General features: G+C 40.6%; 1 protein-coding gene across 1 annotated transcript; it reads right to left on the reverse strand.

Moving 5' to 3' along the window:
• Positions 1 to 256: 256 nt before the first annotated feature.
• On the reverse strand, positions 257 to 18,323 carry trim66 (tripartite motif containing 66). Its single transcript, XM_079554489.1, has 17 exons — positions 18,203 to 18,323; positions 15,785 to 15,978; positions 14,734 to 14,947; positions 13,103 to 13,232; positions 12,691 to 12,807; positions 11,425 to 11,539; positions 11,031 to 11,177; positions 10,190 to 10,307; positions 9,342 to 10,036; positions 7,431 to 7,640; positions 5,534 to 5,663; positions 5,212 to 5,441; positions 3,342 to 4,114; positions 3,148 to 3,271; positions 2,983 to 3,057; positions 1,429 to 1,581; positions 257 to 1,210 (listed from the first exon to the last, which is right to left on the reverse strand). Exons 2-17 carry the CDS (start codon positions 15,791 to 15,793, stop codon positions 974 to 976), a joined length of 3,477 nt encoding a protein of 1,158 aa, XP_079410615.1. The 5' UTR covers positions 15,794 to 15,978; positions 18,203 to 18,323; the 3' UTR covers positions 257 to 973.
• Between the last annotated feature and the right edge of the window lie 1,512 nt (positions 18,324 to 19,835).

The raw sequence follows: 19,835 nt of genomic DNA on the forward strand, positions 1-19,835 counted from the left end.
CAAAGAGGATGCATCTCAAATGGACACATTTTGGATTTCAGCAACACTTTGAGTGATTATACTATAATATTTTTGCTGTTGTATATTTTCTTATTATTTATTATATGTCCACAGTACTTATTATATAGGTTTGTATTGACATGACAAGAAAGAACACAACTAAATGTTAGAATTGCTGGGTTTACTTAAAGGTACATTTAAAAAGAACGTTTATTGTTATGCATATAGCACTACAAGTGCTTCAAGTATCTGTTAAAACAATAACAACAGAATTGATGCAAACACAACATGTGCATACCATACAAAAGTAGACTACTTTTAAACAGCAGTTTATTTATTTGGAAGAGGTTGGTTTGAAGCTTGTGGACAAATAAACGTTGATATCAAATTGTTGTAACAGTCCAATTAAATAGGATACATGGTCAAATGTTAACACGCAATTTCATATAAAGCACTGTTACAATAATGACCTAAAAAAAACATTTAGTCTATATTTCTAAAATAAAGTAATGAATATTGTAAAATATAAGCCACAAATAGGAATATACTATACATTAAAAGAAAAAGTAATAATAATTAACAGATATAATCAGGGCAGCTTAAACGAGTGTCAGATATCAGACAAATTTAAAATAAAATAAGGAAGTTTCAGAGTAAATGCCATGCTACAGAATATAACAATAAAATGTATTATCTGAACTTTCTGTGTATAATTTAAATAGAACTTTACAGAATTGTTGAGGCATGTTACTTTTTACACTACTGAAATTATAATAAGTCCATTCCAACATCCTGAGCTAGACCTCTACAATACTTGAATGTGCATTTACGATTGGAAGCATTGTTGCAGTATGTTACTACCAACGATCAAAAGAGGGCAGCATTGAGACAGACCAACATTAAGATTGCAAACAAACTGGAGTATATTTACAGCAGTGAAAACGTTGCTATAAGCAAACTGTGTAAGCTGTGTTCAGAAATGCTGTCTCCTGGACTTGAGAGAGTGCCTCCTCTTCCTCTTCCTGTGGCACTGCTCCCTCCTCTCGGGCCACGGGAACCCGCCCTCTGTGGATCTGTACATTTCATCGTACTCATCACTGTCAGAGTCCGGCTCTAAACCTGGGAAAATGCGGTCTGAAAAAACTTCTTTGAGCTTGGAGTTAAAAAAGGACTCGAGACTTCGCCCAGCCTGGGCCACCTCAGAGTCAGGCTGTAAACAAAAAAGGTAGATTGGTGTAAATATTTATATGGACACACATATATTCCATGGCAATACGATAGATATGGAAGCACGTTATTTCCATCCATTGTTATTACTGAGCAACTGTCTTTACTCTGGGGCTACTTTTTACCAACCATCGTCTATATTTGTAAACACAAAGATTTATAATGGCATATGAAAAGCGATTGAAATATGACTACACTTACATAGTTAAACTTTGCACAGTTTTTGAACATGAGATAGACGTCGGCCACAAACTGGTCGGCACAGTTGTAATGTTTGCTGTTGCTCCTGTTGAGTTTAGTTCGAATCACAGACAGGTCCATAGGTCTCTTTATGATTTGGTAGTAATGACGAGCCTGAAGAAAAAAATATTATAACAAACCACAATTTGTCATTATCATGCATTCTTTATTTATGTTTTGCTTATTCATGCGAAGAGGTGAGCAGAGTACCCAAAATATTTACAACGATATCAGTCTGGTATTGAAAACATTTTTTAGGTACTACTCGTATCGAAAAAATGTAAGTATCGAAAGCAGGTACCGAAAAGAAATATACAATGTTTATATTCGAGTTTTAATGCTGTTGGTCAGCAAAATGTTAAAGGAAAAAAAAAAAGTGAAACACAAGTTCAAAATAAATTGAAAAAAGTGGGGGGGAAATCGGGAAAAATTGTCGGAAACATTTGAAATGTTTGAGAAAATGTGGGAAATTTAGGGAAAAAATATGGAATTTTTTTGGGGAAAAAAACATGGAAAAATTTGTTGAAAATGGGGGAAATAATGTGTTTTTAATGTGTTATAAAGTGTTTTTTCCATCCTTTTGTAGTTAAAGGGGCTAGACACAAGATGGCTATTTTATACTCTCTACTGCCACCTCAGGTATTAATTCGGGTCGAAGTGCCGTCATGCACGAGCTTAATATAGAAGCTGCAGTTACGCATAAGACCTGAGGTGGCAATAGTGAGTATAAAATGACTAACTTGCATCTAGCCCCTTTAACATTTTGAAACTCCGTAGAGTCCCTTTAAAGGACGTTTCTTGGCTGTTTTACCTCAAAGAAATGATTCAAATGCAAAAGAAATTAAATGGAAGTAAAAGGAATAAATTAACCTAATTAATCTGTTTTACGGTTCTATATGAAAAATATTTGAGTATATGTATTGAAAAAAGTATCGTGTAACGGTATCCAGCCCTACTAAAGAGTTACTTACTTCAAAATAAATCTACCTAAGCGGACGTGAAAGTGGTCTTCCAAAAACCTCACAGCACAGAGCCATAAAACTGCTCTTAGAAGTACAATATCATCAGAAAGTTAATCGAGTATGCGTGCCTGCCTGATTACTTCCCTACCTCTGCTGAAAAAATATGCATAGCTTTAAAAAAAACAAAAAAAAAAAACAACTGGCAGGATATGTGGTGAAGGTGTGAGTCTGCCAACCCGAGGATTAAACACACAACCCCCTTTTTCCGAGAGACAAGGGCACAAACCACTTAGCCACCCGGCACGTAGCCCTATGCACAAAGTGAAATAAAGTAAAGTAAAGATAGCAATGGAACGAGACAGTAGCACATTCAACACTACAGTATATTGGCTGTTTGTTTTTTTAGTTTTTTTTAAATATACCGACTGTCAATGCTACTGCAAAACTAAAATACTACTGTTAATGTTGACGATTTAGTTTTGCCAGACCTGTGTGTTTGTTTCGTATCTTGACATGTTTTCTTCTACTTCTCTATAAGAAGACGTTTACTTACAAGTGGACTGACAGGTTCATGGAAGGGTGCGCTCAGCATGTTGCTCAAAATGAGAAGAGTTAACCGTTCACATTTCTGAAAACAAATGAGAGAATTTCAATTACATGGAATACTTGATTCTGTATTGGCGAGACTGAACTGCACTAAACTTTAATAATCCCTTACTCTTTGGTCAGTAGCAGCCAGCCCATACGTCGGCACATGATCCTCTGCCGATCGTTCATTCTCACAGTCGTACTCCATCTGTGGCTTCTCCATATCTCTGCAAAGGCTGCACACCCAGTCCCCTCTACACCAAAACACACACTTAATTATTCGAACATAAAGACATTAAAAACAAATGAATTGTTTAGTCTTACGAGGGGAAGGTTAACAGAGCCGGGATGTGACACGAAAGGTGGTAGACTTTGGGGCAGCGGTCACAGCAGAGAAGATCTCCTCCAATCAAACAAACGGCGCAGAAGTCTTCGCTCTCCATCTCGGCTCTGTCCGGGACATCTTCAGCAACACTTTGCCGCTCAGGGTTCGCGATCAAAATGGGACCAATGAGCGGATCGTCTTCCTGGTCAGACCGGAGAGGCTGGGGTTCATCGTTCACCGGTTCCCCCTCAGAATCCACCTCCACGTCGGACTCTAAGGAGCACTGGGAATGTTGGGCCTGTTCGGAACCAGACTGTGACTCTGCTTCTTCAAAGTGGTCCTGCTGGTCCAGCTCTGACCCGCCTTCCCTCGAGTCTCGCCCCTGTTCCTCCTCAGAGCCCGCTTCATATTCCAGGCTTGGATCTGAATCTGCGTTGTCAGTAATGTCTGTTTCCCTGTCCACTTCCCCGACTTCTCCGGCTCCCATTGACTTCTCATGGGTGAAGCATTCGAGCTCCGCCTCAGATGAAGATTCGACATTCGGGTCAGTGTCGTCAGTGTCACAATCTGGGTCAATCTGAATAATGTTTTCTTCGGGAGTTCTCGGGTCAGTGTTTTGAGAGGAGTAGCTTTGTGCCACATAGCTGGGTGATTTTTGAAAGCCTTGGTAGTTAAAGTCACCATTGTTTGAACTTGGGCTTGACTGATTGGAGTTTTGCTTCGGGGTGGAGAGAGAGTAGGTGGTCCTTGGAGAGCGTTTGCCAACTTCATCCTGTGTTTTTTTTTTTTAAACATTGGAAATATTAGCAGTCTTTGGGATGACTTGGCTTTCTTTGTAACAATTTTAAGTGGGAGTTTAGCTGCTTTTATTTAGAAAACAGAAATACATAATAAATGAATCAATAGTGGTTCTCAACTCAATGCCCTTTAAGTCTCCTTCTCACTAGCACCTTTTTTTTCTTCTTCTGTTTATTTTTTAAAACCAAAGTAAATAAGAAAAACACCATTTTAAAGCCCAACAACTTCAAATTGAGCCTCCTTCCTCCTCCATTTCTACCACTGATGTGCAGCCCTGATCAAACAACATGCGCTGTGCCCGTGTTTCTTCCCGTTTGAGAAAATATTCAATAAATGTGTGGCAAGACTTAATTATGGGGGAATGGAAATGAAAAGGCCAAAGAGCGAAGATGTCAGACAGTATCAGGACAGTGTCAGGACAGACTGGACAGCATCAGCAGTAAAAAAAAAAATCAGTAACTTTAGCAGTTCTGTTTTCTGCACTTCTTCTGAGCTTTGAGCCAGAGCAGAGTGTGAGCTGAGGAGAGGAAGTGGGTGAGGTGGAGGGGTGCCTCTGTGGGAGGAGCAAAGCCCAGGAGGATTACCATATGGACACAACAATGACATTGGACTTGTCTTAACTTTTAAGGGCATTGTGAGCATTGACATTATATGACAAGGAAGGACTATTCTAGCTTAGTATCTGTCCAATGCATATTAATCACTAAAATTAAATGATTATGGTGTTTGTCACTATTAGTTATTAGCTACAGTAAAATTAGGAATTAGTTAAAAATAATTCTGAGGGGTGGGTTGTGTCTTGGTTGAGCATCTGGCCAAAAGGTCAGATGATAAAATTGTACTAATAGCTTTTGATCGTCTCCTTTATAATCAGTGCATGAATGATTATAACAACTCTGTAAGGAACAGATATATTTTGAATAAATAGTCTACTATCAAAATCCATATGAAAAATGTTCTTTACAAGTTGAAATTAGAGCGATTATTTGGGTTGTCATGACAACTTGAAGGTGGGTCCCGCAGCTACACCAATAAAGAACTAAAATAACAAACAACAAAAACTACACATACTTCCACATCCCAGACTTCTTCATTGCTCGCACTGGCAGGCAAGGGGTCACTCTGCCTTCGTCCTTGTGGAGGGATTTGAGAGACAAGGATTTTGAGGCGCTCTAAGCAGACCACTGGGACTTTGGGCCTTCCCTGCTCCTTCTGGGCCGCTCTGAGCGCAATGTTGGAACCTCTGCATCTGCCGTTGACCGCAAAGTCCAAGCCCTCACTGACAAAAGTGCACGACTGATCTGCCATAAATAAATGATGATTAAATAAAGACGAGTGCCTTTACAGTTATGGTGTTCCAACAGAATGTGAGGAGTTAAGAGCTACAACAAACCTGCTTCAGTCTTGTAGGTGAGCAACGGAGAGCGACGGATTCTAGCAGGGGGAAGTGTGGCAGAATTCTCCTTGACAACACAGAGGACCCCGTCTGAAGCCCTTCTCTGTCTAGAGTCCACAGGGGAGTGCTGTAATAACACGAGAATATTAGTACTGTTATTACCAATCTATCACCCAGCCTATCATATTGTATTTCTCCGCAGGCTTTTTCAATATGCTCACTGTCAAAAACACACTGAACTCACAAAGGTAACAAATGCTGGCATCAAATATTGCCTCACTGATCTTAAACGCCCTTTGCCTGATGTTTTCTGTTTACAAACAATGAAAAAGGGAGCTCGTAGATTTTAAAACTCATTCCTCACTAACGCATTTTAAACATCACAATTATTTTCCTGAATGAGTTTGGACAACAACCACTAGCTTGATAGTAATATAGTACTCACACATGTCTGTTAGTACAATATACTTAAGGAGAAACCAAATTGTATTCCTCTGCTTGGAAAAACACAATAAAAATGGGTACAAGACTAATAAATAACTGAGTACTCTTTTGTATTGTTAAAAATGTAGATTCTCAGTCATCCAGATAGTTGATTCAAACTAAAAAAAGGTCAATCAAAACAACTGGATTTTTGAATGTCCTTTGTATTGTGTCTGTCATGTTCTCTATCTAGCCAAGATCTGAGGAGATTCACATTTAGTCAGACAAGTTGCTGTTATTTTCACTTCTTCCTAAAACACAAGTTGCTATCATACAGCATGCACAATTTTGTGACCACATTGCTATTTTTCTTACATTTTCAAACTCTAAAGTGACATGTCTGAAAAGTCATAGTCATAGTCATTTTCCGTGGTATGCAGCAGTCTGGAAATGTAAAACATATTTGGACAGGACTAGAGAAATATCAAATGTTTTGTTGAAAATAGCCAATAACGGTTGCAAGAAGAGACAGAAACGCAAATGAACTGTCAAAAACCAGGAATCAATTATCATCCAGTCAGAAGCTGTAACCCACTTGAAGTGTCCTGAAGAAAAAGGTGTTCAGTGCTGAGACATGTCAATGTGAGAGAGGTGGAAACCCAAACACTATTGAGCAAGACAGGGGAAACGTTTAGACTGGGTCAGGAACCTTGTACAGCTTGTACTTCTGGACACTTCAGGTTGGTTACAGCTGCTGAAAATGACAGCACTGGTAGAGAATGGATTCCTAGTGGCTTTCTTTGCTACTTTATGTATTTTTTGTCCACATCACTTCTCACAATCCTCCTGGCTTTAACCAACGAAACATATCACGGTTCTGTGGTCCCATCCTAATATTTTGGAAATTTGTCAGATGTCTTTTTCTTTCCATTTTGACAGAGAGAAATCAACTGCATAATAACCTGATTCAGAGTGTGGACCTGCTTTGACCACACCCCCTCTCATTACACAGATGATCAGTTTGACACAAAATATGAAGAAGAATAACAATACAGTCACAAAAACACACTTGCCCAATAATTGTGCGGGTGGTGTATGTGCATCTTTGACGCATCACAAAATAAATGTAAAAAAGAAACACTGAAGGTGATGCTCACTTGGAAGTTAAACCAACCTCTAGTATTTTTAAAGTTGTGTAACCCCCTCCCGTGTTTGCAGAGAATCACTGGAGGGAGTCTTAAATATTTGAAAAGGTGTAACAAATGATAAAACAAACCTGCTTCTATATGTTCCAAATCCACACACCTGCTAGATATTTGTTAAGATTATCATCAAACCGTGCCTGCCTGCAGTCAGTAATATTGTTAATATGACTCGCTATGGTGCAAGGATGATACTTTGATAGGTAAACATCACATGCTAACTTGATAATCTCTATTGTTTCTGACAGCACATCCTTCCCCAGTGATACCTTATCAGTGGCTGGTGCCTGTAGACTCTGAGGGCATGCTGGGAGCGCATCTGCGTAGGGGTTGGCGGAGGAGGCAGGAACCAGTTCTGCAGGGATGCTCTGGGAGCGCCTCTCTCTTCTGCCGCAGACTGGATTAGGGCTGAGCCGGCTCCTCTGAACATCAGCTGCAAACTCTGGGCCTGTCACCGGGACCTCCAGGGAAGTGGATCTCTGTCAGACACACGTGTACATGACAATATGAGCAGGGCAGACGGCATAGGATGAATGCACAGATGCACCTGTTCATGCCATTAACAGCAGAGAGAAAAAGAGAAATGTGTCTCTTTAAAAATACACTGGGTGGCAAGCTTTTTTAGGAACACAGACGGCTTGAATAATGAGCAATCAAAGTCAGGTCTACTTTACATACAGAGGATATAAAAATAAACTGTGGCAGCTTCATAGATATAGTTTTACCTTTTCCTTAGCGGCAAGGTTTTGCTATTGTAGTAATGGGAAATCGAGCAATAACGACATTGAGTTACATGTTTTCATCATTAGAAACAATAACACATAACGGGTGCTCTACAGTTTATATTTAATAAGTACTGTCTCTGATTAATCTTGATATCTTATTGTAAAGTATCACGTTATTATTTTGTTTCCCGTACTGCTTATTTCAGCACAAAACACTTGTTAGTTCTCCATTATCACATGCAAATTCATCATCAGAAGTGCAAATGCTTTGATTCAGCACAAGGAGTCTTGCTACTCTGCAATTTCATAATTTCACTGTGTCCTCTGAACACGCCTCGGATAATGTAAGAACAAATAGACTGCTTCTTTCCTCCGCCATATCGAGGCCAGGCTGACACTAAGCGTGCGCTCCACAGTTAAGGATTAAAACCATCAACATGATCTATGGCTCTTGGGAAAGGTGTGCAGGGCTCTGACTGAGAGGGAAAATAGACTCTAATCCTTACCTCTTAAGAGAGAGGTGGGGTGTAGGAATTTGTCTCGGGGTGCTAACCATATAACTGGCATGCTACGCTATTCCCACAGTGACTTATTAAAAACAGGTTAAGTACATAAATGAAAGCACTCGAGTGGTCTAATTTTACTACATGATTCAAGCGCTATAGCGAGGTATTCTGCTCATGTGTCTTGGTAATTATTCTAACATTGCCAGTGCTAATAAGAGTCTTGAGGAGGCTGCAATCTAAAAAAAAAAGAAAAAAAAGAAAAAAAGAGTTGATTGCCAGCACAGCTCTTTGTTTTCCCATCAGCCTTTTCTTCTTAATGCAGGGGTGTATTTTTGTCACACCATCTGTTTTTAGGATGGCTGTCAACTGTGGGACGTGATCATTCTGCCATTAAAAACACTGCACTTGATTTTACAATATTAGTGACACTACGTAGTTTGTAAACCTTCAAAATAATTTCCCAGCAGTGGCATCAATAAGCATAATAATAATGGATTGAATATTCAACGTGACAACTGTATGAACATTGAATGAACTTAACTGTGAGGATAATTAGAGTCACACAGTGGAACATTCCAGGCTGTACGGTCCAACATCAACTCATATGCCAATGATACCAAATGTGCTTCTATTGCTTAAATAGACACCTGGGAAACCTTTGCAATGGGTTATCAAAATAAAGTGTTTGGAAGAGGATCTGATGGACTTGAACCTCATGTTGGGCTTCCTGTAACCTGCAACATTAGGTCTGAGAAGAGAGAGCTTGCTCACTGTAAAGACATATTGAAATTAGTATCATTTTCTTCCGTATATTGGGTAAAATGTTGTGCAGTATGAGTAATGTATGTAATAATGGGAACTGCCTTTCGGTGTGAGATATTTGAATTCTCATCGCAAATATTGTGACAAAGAGGGACACATTTCAGCAGTGTAGCATTGTTTTCCTCACCTTGCCATCCCGGATGTCTTTGGTGGTCAGTATGGGTCTGGTTCTCTGCTGTTCCTTTCCCAATTCAGTCACAAGAGATATTTGCTCTTTATCCGAAAGCTCTGCGCTTTCAACTTCATGTCCACACGTCTCGTCCAGCCTACATCTTTCATCACACATGTCTTTGCACATCACATCTCTGTCCTCCTGCTGAAGAGGGGCGCAAACTGACATCTTTCTTTGACATTGGCTGTGGGCTGGGCCCTCTGTATTGACTTGGCTGTCTGGAAGAGCTTCAGTGCGCTGTTGTTGATGCAGATAAGGCGCACTGAGTGAGTGGGAGGAGACAGGTTGTGTGTGCGCTACAGTGCCATGTGTGCACTTAGCCTGTGTGGGTCTAAATGACACAGGAGATGAAACGGGAAGATGAGGAGCGGACAAGCTGTCTGTGTCCCAATGTCTTGTGGAGAGAAGACCGAGTCCGGATCGGTAGAGTTTGCCATCCACTGTGGTTTTATCCATGGACAGATCTGGGTTGGGAAGGCCATGGAGGCAGCACATCTGGGGCTCACAGCAGCTCTTGTAGCCACAGCTCGAGTCTGATCGGTGACACACAGTGGGCAGAGTCAGGCAGGAGATGGGCTGTGGGCGCAGGATGCTGGGACAGGATAGAGACTGGGGGTATGGGCAGTTTCCACCCTCAGCAGTCAGCTCGCCTAAAGAACAACACGATATATATACGATTTACACATTTCATTTTCTGTATCTTAGCCCTGAAACACAGTAAGCTCATGTAAAAATGCTACACGTATTCACTGCGATTATTCACCAAAGAGAAAATCCTGCAGCCAAGATTTTTGCTTTATTACCCAAAGTAGAAATCTGCTTTGTCCAGTAACTCGCATCCCAGTTGAATTTGATCCTGACAGGACTCATTGAATCCAGTGGAAGTGGAGGCTCAAGCAATTGCTGCATCTGTAGTGAAATCTGAAAATACACACAGGATATTTTTTATCAACATTATTTAAAGCAGAACTAAGTAGCTCATGCCCCTAGAGCCCTAAGCGCCACTGCAGGTGCCGTAGCATGTTACGTTTATTTACTTATTAATTGTCCGTGAGAGTAAATACTACGCTGACAGAAAAGACAAAGGGAGAGAGGGATATTGTACATCCAATTACACAATGCAGATATTTTTTTCATCAAACTTGGCTGTAAATACTGTTCAATTGGTGCTAGCCCACAATTAGCTTTGCTCGTAAGCCTTAAGAAGCTAACTGTTAGCTTCTTCATGATTCCATTAGTGTGTTTTGGTGACTCCGACCCGGAGGCAGGAATTTCTGGCCAGAGACATCAGGGGGAGATGATCATCCCAATCATCCCATTAACACTTGTATTCCCCCCCAGAGGTACTACGAAAAGGATTTATTAATGTCAAGAAGTTACTTAGTTCTTCTTTAATTTACAATATAAGATAAGATAAGATGAGATGGTACTTTATTGATCTCACAGATGGAGAAATTGCATTCGATGAGAGAGCATCCGGCAGCAGCACCCATTCAGTGCGCACCACTCTTTTTTTTTTTGGTGAAAGATCACTGAAAATATGAAATTACCATATCAAGTTGTTTACAGAAGTGTGGTGTTTGTAGACCCAATGGCTACATTAGCCAGTGGGTCTACAAACAAGTGTGTTTGATGTCATCTCACCATCTCCTTGCTGAAGAGGAGCGGGCTGCTGCAGTGGTGGCTTGTGGCCCAGGTGATGAACTTCTGTGCGTGGTCCATCTGTCCACACACCTCTATGGCCCCCTGTAAGTAATCCTCCAGGTGCTGCTGCAGGTCTTCTGAGAATTTCTACGCAAAATAAATGTAAACTGAAATCGGTAAAATAAAATTTACAAAAAGTAAACGTAAGCTCAGTTCTTGGGGTTGTAGGATGTTTTGATTAATTGAGTTGTGACTAACTTAATCTGCTCTGATTGGTTTTGATGGTCTTCCGTTTGCTCATGACTGGTTACATCAAAACTCTAAATCTAAGTCTGTGCACACTCATGGTAGGCTTAAAAATTCAACGCAAAAGAGAGAAAAAGAGAGTTATTACCTCCAGTTGCTCTATTAATAGGTTGGATCGTTTGTTAAGCTCGTTCATCATTATCATCTTTGCCATTTTAATCTGGTTCTCTGTCTTCCTGTGTGCGATCTTTACGCTGTGAAGTCTATAAAAAGAGACAGGGAAAAGTAAATCATTTTCTAATGAAACACTATGTACAGTAGAAGAAACAAAGGCCTTCCAAAGACTGGATTTGTTTATACAAAAAATAAAATATGCAAACCATCAGTGAAAAATGACAAAAGAAAATCAGGATATCCAATAAAATAAAGATCGGAAAATATGCAATGCTATTGACAATCATTTTTATAAATATTGAAGATATTTTTTTAAAAAGAAGACCTAGGTATTTGTTACTGTTGCTGCCAAAAGTACTGACATTTTAATCAGAAAGTGGAAACTAAAATTAATCATAATAATGAATGATGATCATTTATATACACATTCTATATTATTTGTAACAATAATGTTGTCATCTATGTTATGGTTAGTGATGTTATTAATCAGCAAAGCTCATTAAAGGAAGCACTATGCCGAGGAACACCCAGACTGTTCATGGTCTGTTTTTTTTGCATGTTTGTTTTCCTTTTTCTTTCTTTTTTTTTTCTCCTCCCGTGTTATTAACATATAGCGAGGCAGTGGTTGCTGTGCACATCTGACCGAGTGCATGCAGGAATGAGTATGAGTGTGATGGTGAATGGAATATGTGTGGGCGAATAATGTAAGTATGCAGGTAGGTACAAAAGAGGAGATCTTTTAATATATATCTAATAGCTGTATTGATATAACTTATCGTTGTAAACTCAACTGAATAAAAAATAATTGGAGAAACTGGAAATTAAGACACTATAGATATAATTAGAAACATATGAATATATGATAAATACATTGGCATTGTTGTTGTGAATGATATAGTATTTAGGGTCTGAGGTTTCTTGCATATATTATTTTTGTAGGCCCCAACATCTCACAAAAATGTATTTGATCAAACAGATGCTAAGTTTGAAAATCAACAAGGAGACAGATATCAAACTATTAAGTAATCAATCAGATGAGAAAAGCCCAACAATCGACAGTGATGCTGCAGATGGTTAATTGTCCAAGATCTGGGGAACAATTTGGGGAAAACCTCACGCAGAACCACATTAAAGGAGAAATTGACTCTAGTAAATCTACAGTGTATTCATACTACTAAAAGCTTGCGTTGCATATCGTGCAGTCATTATTTCATTTCTGTGAGCTCAACTTAAAACACACCTCTCCTCTATTTGTTTGGCATTGTTCTCCACTGTCGACCTCCTCTCTTCCACCTGCACCAGGAGACTCTCGAACAGCCACCGCTGGTCCTGCAGAGCCTTCTCAATCGGCACCACTCTACAAACACAGGACACACAAATTCATTACTTCCCCCTGTACGAAAAGTTCCCTAATGTATTCTCTTATTGCTCAGTAAAATTCCTCTTGGGACCGGCCATTATGCAGGTGACCTTAGATGCAGCCACTGTTCTGTAACATCACCGAAACCAAAGCATATGAATACTTAATAGGCATTAGGCAGGCCAAGGGTACTGTATGCAGGAGGGAGGTGATAAAAGCGTCAACAGTTCAGCTCACAGGGAGTTCTGAATGCGCGGTGGCAGTGTCCTTGCGCTGCGTACTGGACACTGACCTGTGGTTTTTGTGGGCGGACAGGTGACAGCTGCTGCAGCACAGGAGGTCACACGATTCACAGAAGAGCTCCAAGGGCTCCTGTCTATGAGAGTGGCACAGGAGGAGGGGGCAAGGATACGACCCGACACCTAAAAACACAAGAGGATCAGCAGAGAGGGGATAAAACGGTGGATAAAACTCACAAAGTAACTTTCACACACAGCTATATTGCATGTATTAGTTCTGCTTCTAAAGGAATATTAGATTTACTTATTTTTTGCCAGTAATAACAGCCCCACTAGACTAAGATCTAAAAGTAGACATTTGGACCATGCTTTTGAAGTAGCAGGGATCTATTAGGCCAGATAATAGCCAAATAACTAACTTCCAAACATAATCCAAGTAGTTATGAAACACATTCCATTCATTTCTGTCATATTGTAACAGCCTGCTGTCATAAAACCGTTCATTTTGCAAAAAGCTCGTTACTATACAAATAGCTGGAGTATGATAAAGGTTTATGGCTGGCCGCTTTACCTACTCCAACCCCCCACTGCTGCGCTTGGCTCCTCAACACTCTGTGGCAATGTGAAGCATCAACATCAGTGCATCAAACCAGAGACTGACCACATCCTGTCAGTCAACACACTGACACTTGTTTTCTCACACAAGCTGCAACCAAACAAACATTACCACCTCTGCATGACAATAAATCTACGACAAAGATAGTATGTAAAAGGTTTTATCTAAGGCCTTGACGTTTTTGCTCATTGGCCAGTGATTCTAGTGTATTTTAAATCCACTAATTTCATTTACATTTTTACTCTCTGATCATGATGAATTACGTCACAGAAATACTTGGCATTAGCAAGTATCAGTTGGAGACCTAAAATCCTACTGCCAAAATTGGCCAGTGAGTAAAAGTGCTGCTTTGCCAAAATAGAAATCTTACAGTGTTTGGTGGCTAGTCTTAATGTAAAGCCCTGTGAACTTGGGTGTAGCTTTTATAACTCGGAAAATCAGCCGACATCAGAGGTGTCAGGTCTATCTGTACGTCTTTTAATAGGGCTATGCTAATATTAGACTAACAGAGAATCTGGGCCACAGTTAAAAATGTAATACAAGTCAAGCATCTCTAGGAAACATAGTGAACAGGCTTTTATGCATTATTAATTGCAGTGGTTCGTACGCAGGCATGATAAAAGAAGAGATGGAATGCAAACATGCTAGCATTTCACAAAGATAAAAGGCGGAGGAGGGCAGTAATTAGCAATGCTGTTAAAGCTTAAATCAGTAGGAGTTGAGAAGGTTGTTTTTTTTTAATTACTTTTGTGGTTGAAGAATTTATTTATTTGTTTTTGTTGTTTTTTTTCAATTTGAGGAAAAATATTTTTGTTATAGATTTTTTACATGACCTAATTTCTTTTGTTTTGGCCCACAGATTCATAATAACATTTGCTGTCTTTACATACGGTACATTTCAAATGCATATAAAAGAAAAAGTGCATCAACGCAGAACACTGAAAGAACTCAGAACAGCATTTGTCTTCTTTGAGGGTGAGGGCAGAAGCATAAGCACATCTTACCCCACCTCTAACGATCAGCCATATTGGACTAAAACCATCATTAGAGGGTAACGGGCAGTCTGACCTTGTGCAGCTGCAGGCAGGGAGCTGGCGCCCCTCTGGTGGAGCTCGGGACACTGGTTGGCGTTGGGCCTTGTCGCCGGGTGAAAGTCAGTGTAGCGGGACAGGGCGGGGGGCGTGTGATGCTGGTGAACATCTGTGCACTGGTAACACAGCCACTTGTTGCACTGAGTACACAGGCTCTGAGCAAGAGTGGGCTCGGAGCACTGGGAGCAGCTCTGAAAACACACAGACGCACAGCACAAGGGCAAAGCAGCGTTAAAGATGTGGAAGTAAAGACACAGATCAGGAGGCATGTGTCGGTGTTTGTGTGGTTGTCTTCCTCCGGTTCATCGCTTTGAGATGTTTGTTTTCACGCCTCAGGGAGTTATAGTCTCAAGTGTGCTTCTAGATCTCAAGACTTCCATCAAGGTTTTTATGACTATGTTTTCATTTTTGTATACTGTATATTGACAGTGCACTTCAGCTCCCAGTGTGGCTTTATATGGCAAGTTTCTAATAAGCTAATTTAAAATGTAATTATATCATTCATATGAAGCAAGTTCAGTCTGGTATATAGCGATGTCAACTTTCATTTGACTGCAACATGAACCTATTTATAGCTAAACACAAGGGATAATGAGCAGAAGTGTACTTCGTAAAGTAATTACACTTTTGTATGAATAAAACATTACATAATATTTACTGGAAGAGGCCCAAGTGAATAACAAAAAACTTCCCGAAATCTTGCTCCCTTGTGCCAGGTTTTCAGCAGTATGAGTGAAGTGTCTCACTTAATCTCTATGGCTCCCAGTGGGAAATAGAATCTTCTGACCCATGTTATGAATTTAGAAATCTCTGAGAGTTTTGGGAGCACATGGAATTCGGAGCAGACATTCTACCAAGAACTCTGATAAATAGAAATATCAAACGCAAAACATGATCTTCAAGACAAACAAAACAAATCCACCATTTTACAAACACAGGAAATAAAGGTAAAAAGGTTGACAATCAAAACAATGAATCTGCGATTCTGTACCATTAAAGATGAGTTGAATCTAAAAAGAATGCCCTACCTTCTCCATGTTGCTGCCTTGTGGAGCAGGATGTTGGAGTGCAGTTCTCAGCAGGAGACAGTGCGCAGACAGCGCGTTGTACCTGAGGCAGGAAGCAGCGCTCGGCAAGTGTTGGCCCCAGAGGAGAGCCTTACATGACAGCCTCAGCCAGCCCTCTCCTCCCCCAGTTCATCCATGTGTAGGACCCTGTACCACTGCAGAGAAGGAGAACAATCTGCTAACCACTGATGTGCATGCAAAAACATCACAAAATCTCATCCTTTTTCTTAAATAAGCCTGTGCATAATAATTGGGAATTAGGGAGATAAGATAATTATTTTTTGTAGGGCGCGTTATTGCCGGAAGCTAATTCTAAAATGGAAAAACCAAAGACCAAGTGACCTACAATGAGCGTCGAGAAGTGACTGGTACAGTAAGCAGAAGTTGCAGGGTATAACTAAATGCGAAGCTGTGTTTTCTCGAGATGTACAAATGTGGCCCCTCTTGCTGAGCCCTTTGTCAGCACAAGGTGGGGACAGCTCCCAGAGGAACAGTGCACTCACACAGCACACCAAAAGCGGGTCAGGCTCTGATAAGCTCCAGATGGGACAGGGATACATATATCTACAATCCCCACTACACCCGGAAATCAATTAAGATTTTAACACAGTGTCAGAGAAATGAAGAACCCACACACACTAGATGAGGATAAAGAGATCAGATTGAGTCTGAAAGATGATTAGATTTAATAAAACAAGACCATCTTAAAAAGTGACGCTAAGGGTTGAAAAAGCTGTAAAACTCTGCAAACAAATAAACTTCAAATTGTGTAAAACATGGACATGGACAGAAAAGTGAAGGACGAAATGCATGGGGGTTTTATGAAACAATACAAAGAAAACTAAAATGATTTGATCTGCCCTTGTGGGAGTAAAAAATTTAAACCAACAGTGATGCATGAGATTATCACAAGTTAATCAAAAGAATGGCAACAATAATCGCAGATCACCTCATTCTGACCTTGGTTTTCAGCTGTAATAATTAACAACTGCTCTAAAGATATGGAAAAGAACAAGCAAAGTAACGTATAGAATGCCTATTTTCATTTTTTTTTAAATAAGAATCATAGCAGCATGACATCCAGAGCTTGGAGCAAGTCTGCCTAACAACAACCCCTACTGCTTGACCTACAAATCTGACAAGTTTCTCATTGTTGGGTGCTTCAGTGGGGAGCTCAGCCTAGTCCCACTCCCCATTGTGCTCAAAGAACCAATTTAAAACACAATTAGTGAGTAGCAAAAGTACACTGCTTTTAAATTATAAGCTCTATGCCTGTGTTCAGCCTCCTTGTGGTTTTAAGAGAAGGACCCTGCCAGGCTCCCTGCTAAGTAAAGCTGGCACCCAATCCACGTCATCTCAGGAGATGTCACAATAATAGAAAGCCAGTATGGAGATCGCTCCCTTGAAAGCACCTTTATATAACATCTATTAACACCATCACGCTGGGATCACGCAGGGAGGATTACCTTCAGCTACAGTCTCAAGTCTCTCTGAAGTTTTAGGGATATTTCAACGTGTCTCAATGTGTCAAACTTTGCCAGGTGAGGCAAAGGTTTTAGAGCTGTAATTTGCATACACAAAAGACAAAAGTCAATTTGAAACATGAGGTCAATGCTGAGACATAAATAATGTTTATTTCGTTTTATTTAGGCCTACACGTTATCTACTTTTCCTTTCACTCTCACATGAGGACAGTACGCTTATTAGTGTGCACCAGACACTTACTGCACATTTCTCTCACACTAAATGCATTGCCAGAAGTGTGCATTAGAACTTGTGTGAAGAATGTTATACAGACAGAGGAAAGAGGTCACAATATTAAGATCAGATTTAGTACGCCATGGATGTGGAGCTAATGGAAGTAAACCAAGAGAAAAACATTTGCAAACCTGTGAACACTAAACAGCAACAATCACATTCCCCCTTCCCCGACATGTGAGCAGGTGTATAACCGATAGCGTGTACGTTACGTTGTGCACGCAAGTTGTCCGTCAGACTGCACAGTGGACAACATCATCCTCGCTCTGAAACAAGGATGTTGTGAGCCCCTGCGTGAGCCTCACCTACAGCTGCGCATCACTGGCACCGCGCACGGCTTTACAAAGTGCGCAACGGATTACGCCCCTGTCACAGCACCGCTGGACGAACCACGAGGCACGGGGGGCAGCAAAAATACAGCAAGTTATCGCAATAAACCCGACACGCACACACCCACAACGCATCATCTCCCGCGGCGCATAGTTATCACAGGGCATCTTACTGTAACGCCGCGCGCAGGAGATGTCAAGAGTGATGCTGGAGGAGCTTAAAGCTTACCCTCGTGTCTTCCGGTCAACCCCACGAGTCCACCGCTCGTGCACTGTCACTGCTGCGCTTTACCTTGACCTGTGCTGTTGTTGCTGCTTGCTGCTGCTGCTGCTGCTGCGATGCCCCTATCCGATGACGCTCTTTTGACCAGCTAAAAATTTTTTGGAGATGCCAAGTCTCGCAGTTAATCGTGAGATTTTGATACACGCTCCTCTGCAACACTTCTGACGTCTCCCAAAGCAGGAGTGTACGCGCGCGAGGCTGACACTTAAAACACTGAAAGTTTGGAAAGCAGGTTGGCTATTCGCGTTTCTTTTCATTTTCGGTCTACAAATTGAAGTATTTTTTTTTAATCTTTTGGGCTACAATAAATTTCAAACACTTGACATAATAGCAACCGATCCTACAAACTATGTGATGAGATGAGAAAAGAAAGACAAAGGAAAATGTCATGTGTGAGTGGTTGGGACCCTCATTCGACAGTGGTGTCCAGAGCTCCAAGAGGATCCACAATAGGTTGATTTCTATGAATATATTTTCTTGAGGGGGGGACCCAGAGGCGTGTAGGTCGGATCACAGCTGACCCTTCTCACCCCGGACACGGACTATTCTCCCCCTCTCCCCTCAGGCAGGAGGCTACGGTCCATACAGACCCATACCTCCCACCACATGAACAGTTTTTCCCCATCAGACTCATGACCCAATAACTCTGTATCAGACTCATGAATGTAATAACCTGTTCCAGACATTTGCACTATGTGGTATGTCCACACTCATATCTGCTGCTATCACTCAATGCACCTGCACATCTGTAAATACACTCATGCTGTTGTTCTATGTCAAATTACCGTTGTATTTATCGTAGTTTAAATTCAATCCTCTTATGCATACACTTCTAGTAGTTTTCACTTTTTATAGTTTATTTTTTATGTAAGTTATGTGTTATATGTTTCATGTTGCACGTTTGAAGAAAAAATAAAATCCTAGTTGTGAACCGGTTTCCTCACCAATAAAGCAATTCTGGTTCTGATCATAATTCACATCTTCATATGTTGCCTTGTTTTAACTTATCGCCTTAAATAAAGTGTGCAGAATGAACAGCTCCACACATTAATGTCACTCTCAACAGCTAAGAACAGCACGGCACTGACAGCTGCCACAGTGATGCATCTGACTTAATTAGGTTAGCGGCAGCAGCAGCATGTGGTCGCTGGTGCTAGACGAGCGCAGCCTTTTGGGATCCTACTTTCTCCAAATCTGAGGTTTTTTGGGGGAGAAACTGTCATTGAGATGTCACAAGAAATGAAGGTGATTTTATACATGCCAGATAGGCTCCACATTAAAGAACAATTTTGGATTAAAAGACATTTTTTAGTTCCAGTAGGGAAATTTGAATCCACCTGGTCAGTCTCTGGGCAACTGGACGTGAGCAGGGGCCGTTACCAGACAAGTACAGACTTTTGTGTAAGCTATCAAATTCCAATACATTCAATAGATTAGAAACATCCATCCAGTCTAATTAATTATCACACACACACAACGTTTCAATTATGGTTTTAATAAAAGATTGCAAAAGGGTTTCTGAACACTTACAATCATTTTTTCTTCATTGTCTTAAACAGAGGACCACCTTGTCGTGAAAAATGCAAAAATAATAATGTGTACAATCATTCACTCATACTAATAATCACAGGCACACTAGACA

The sequence above is a fragment of the Gobius niger genome, assembly GCF_951799975.1.
Source record: "Gobius niger genome assembly, chromosome: 4".
NCBI lineage: Eukaryota > Metazoa > Chordata > Actinopteri > Gobiiformes > Gobiidae > Gobius > Gobius niger.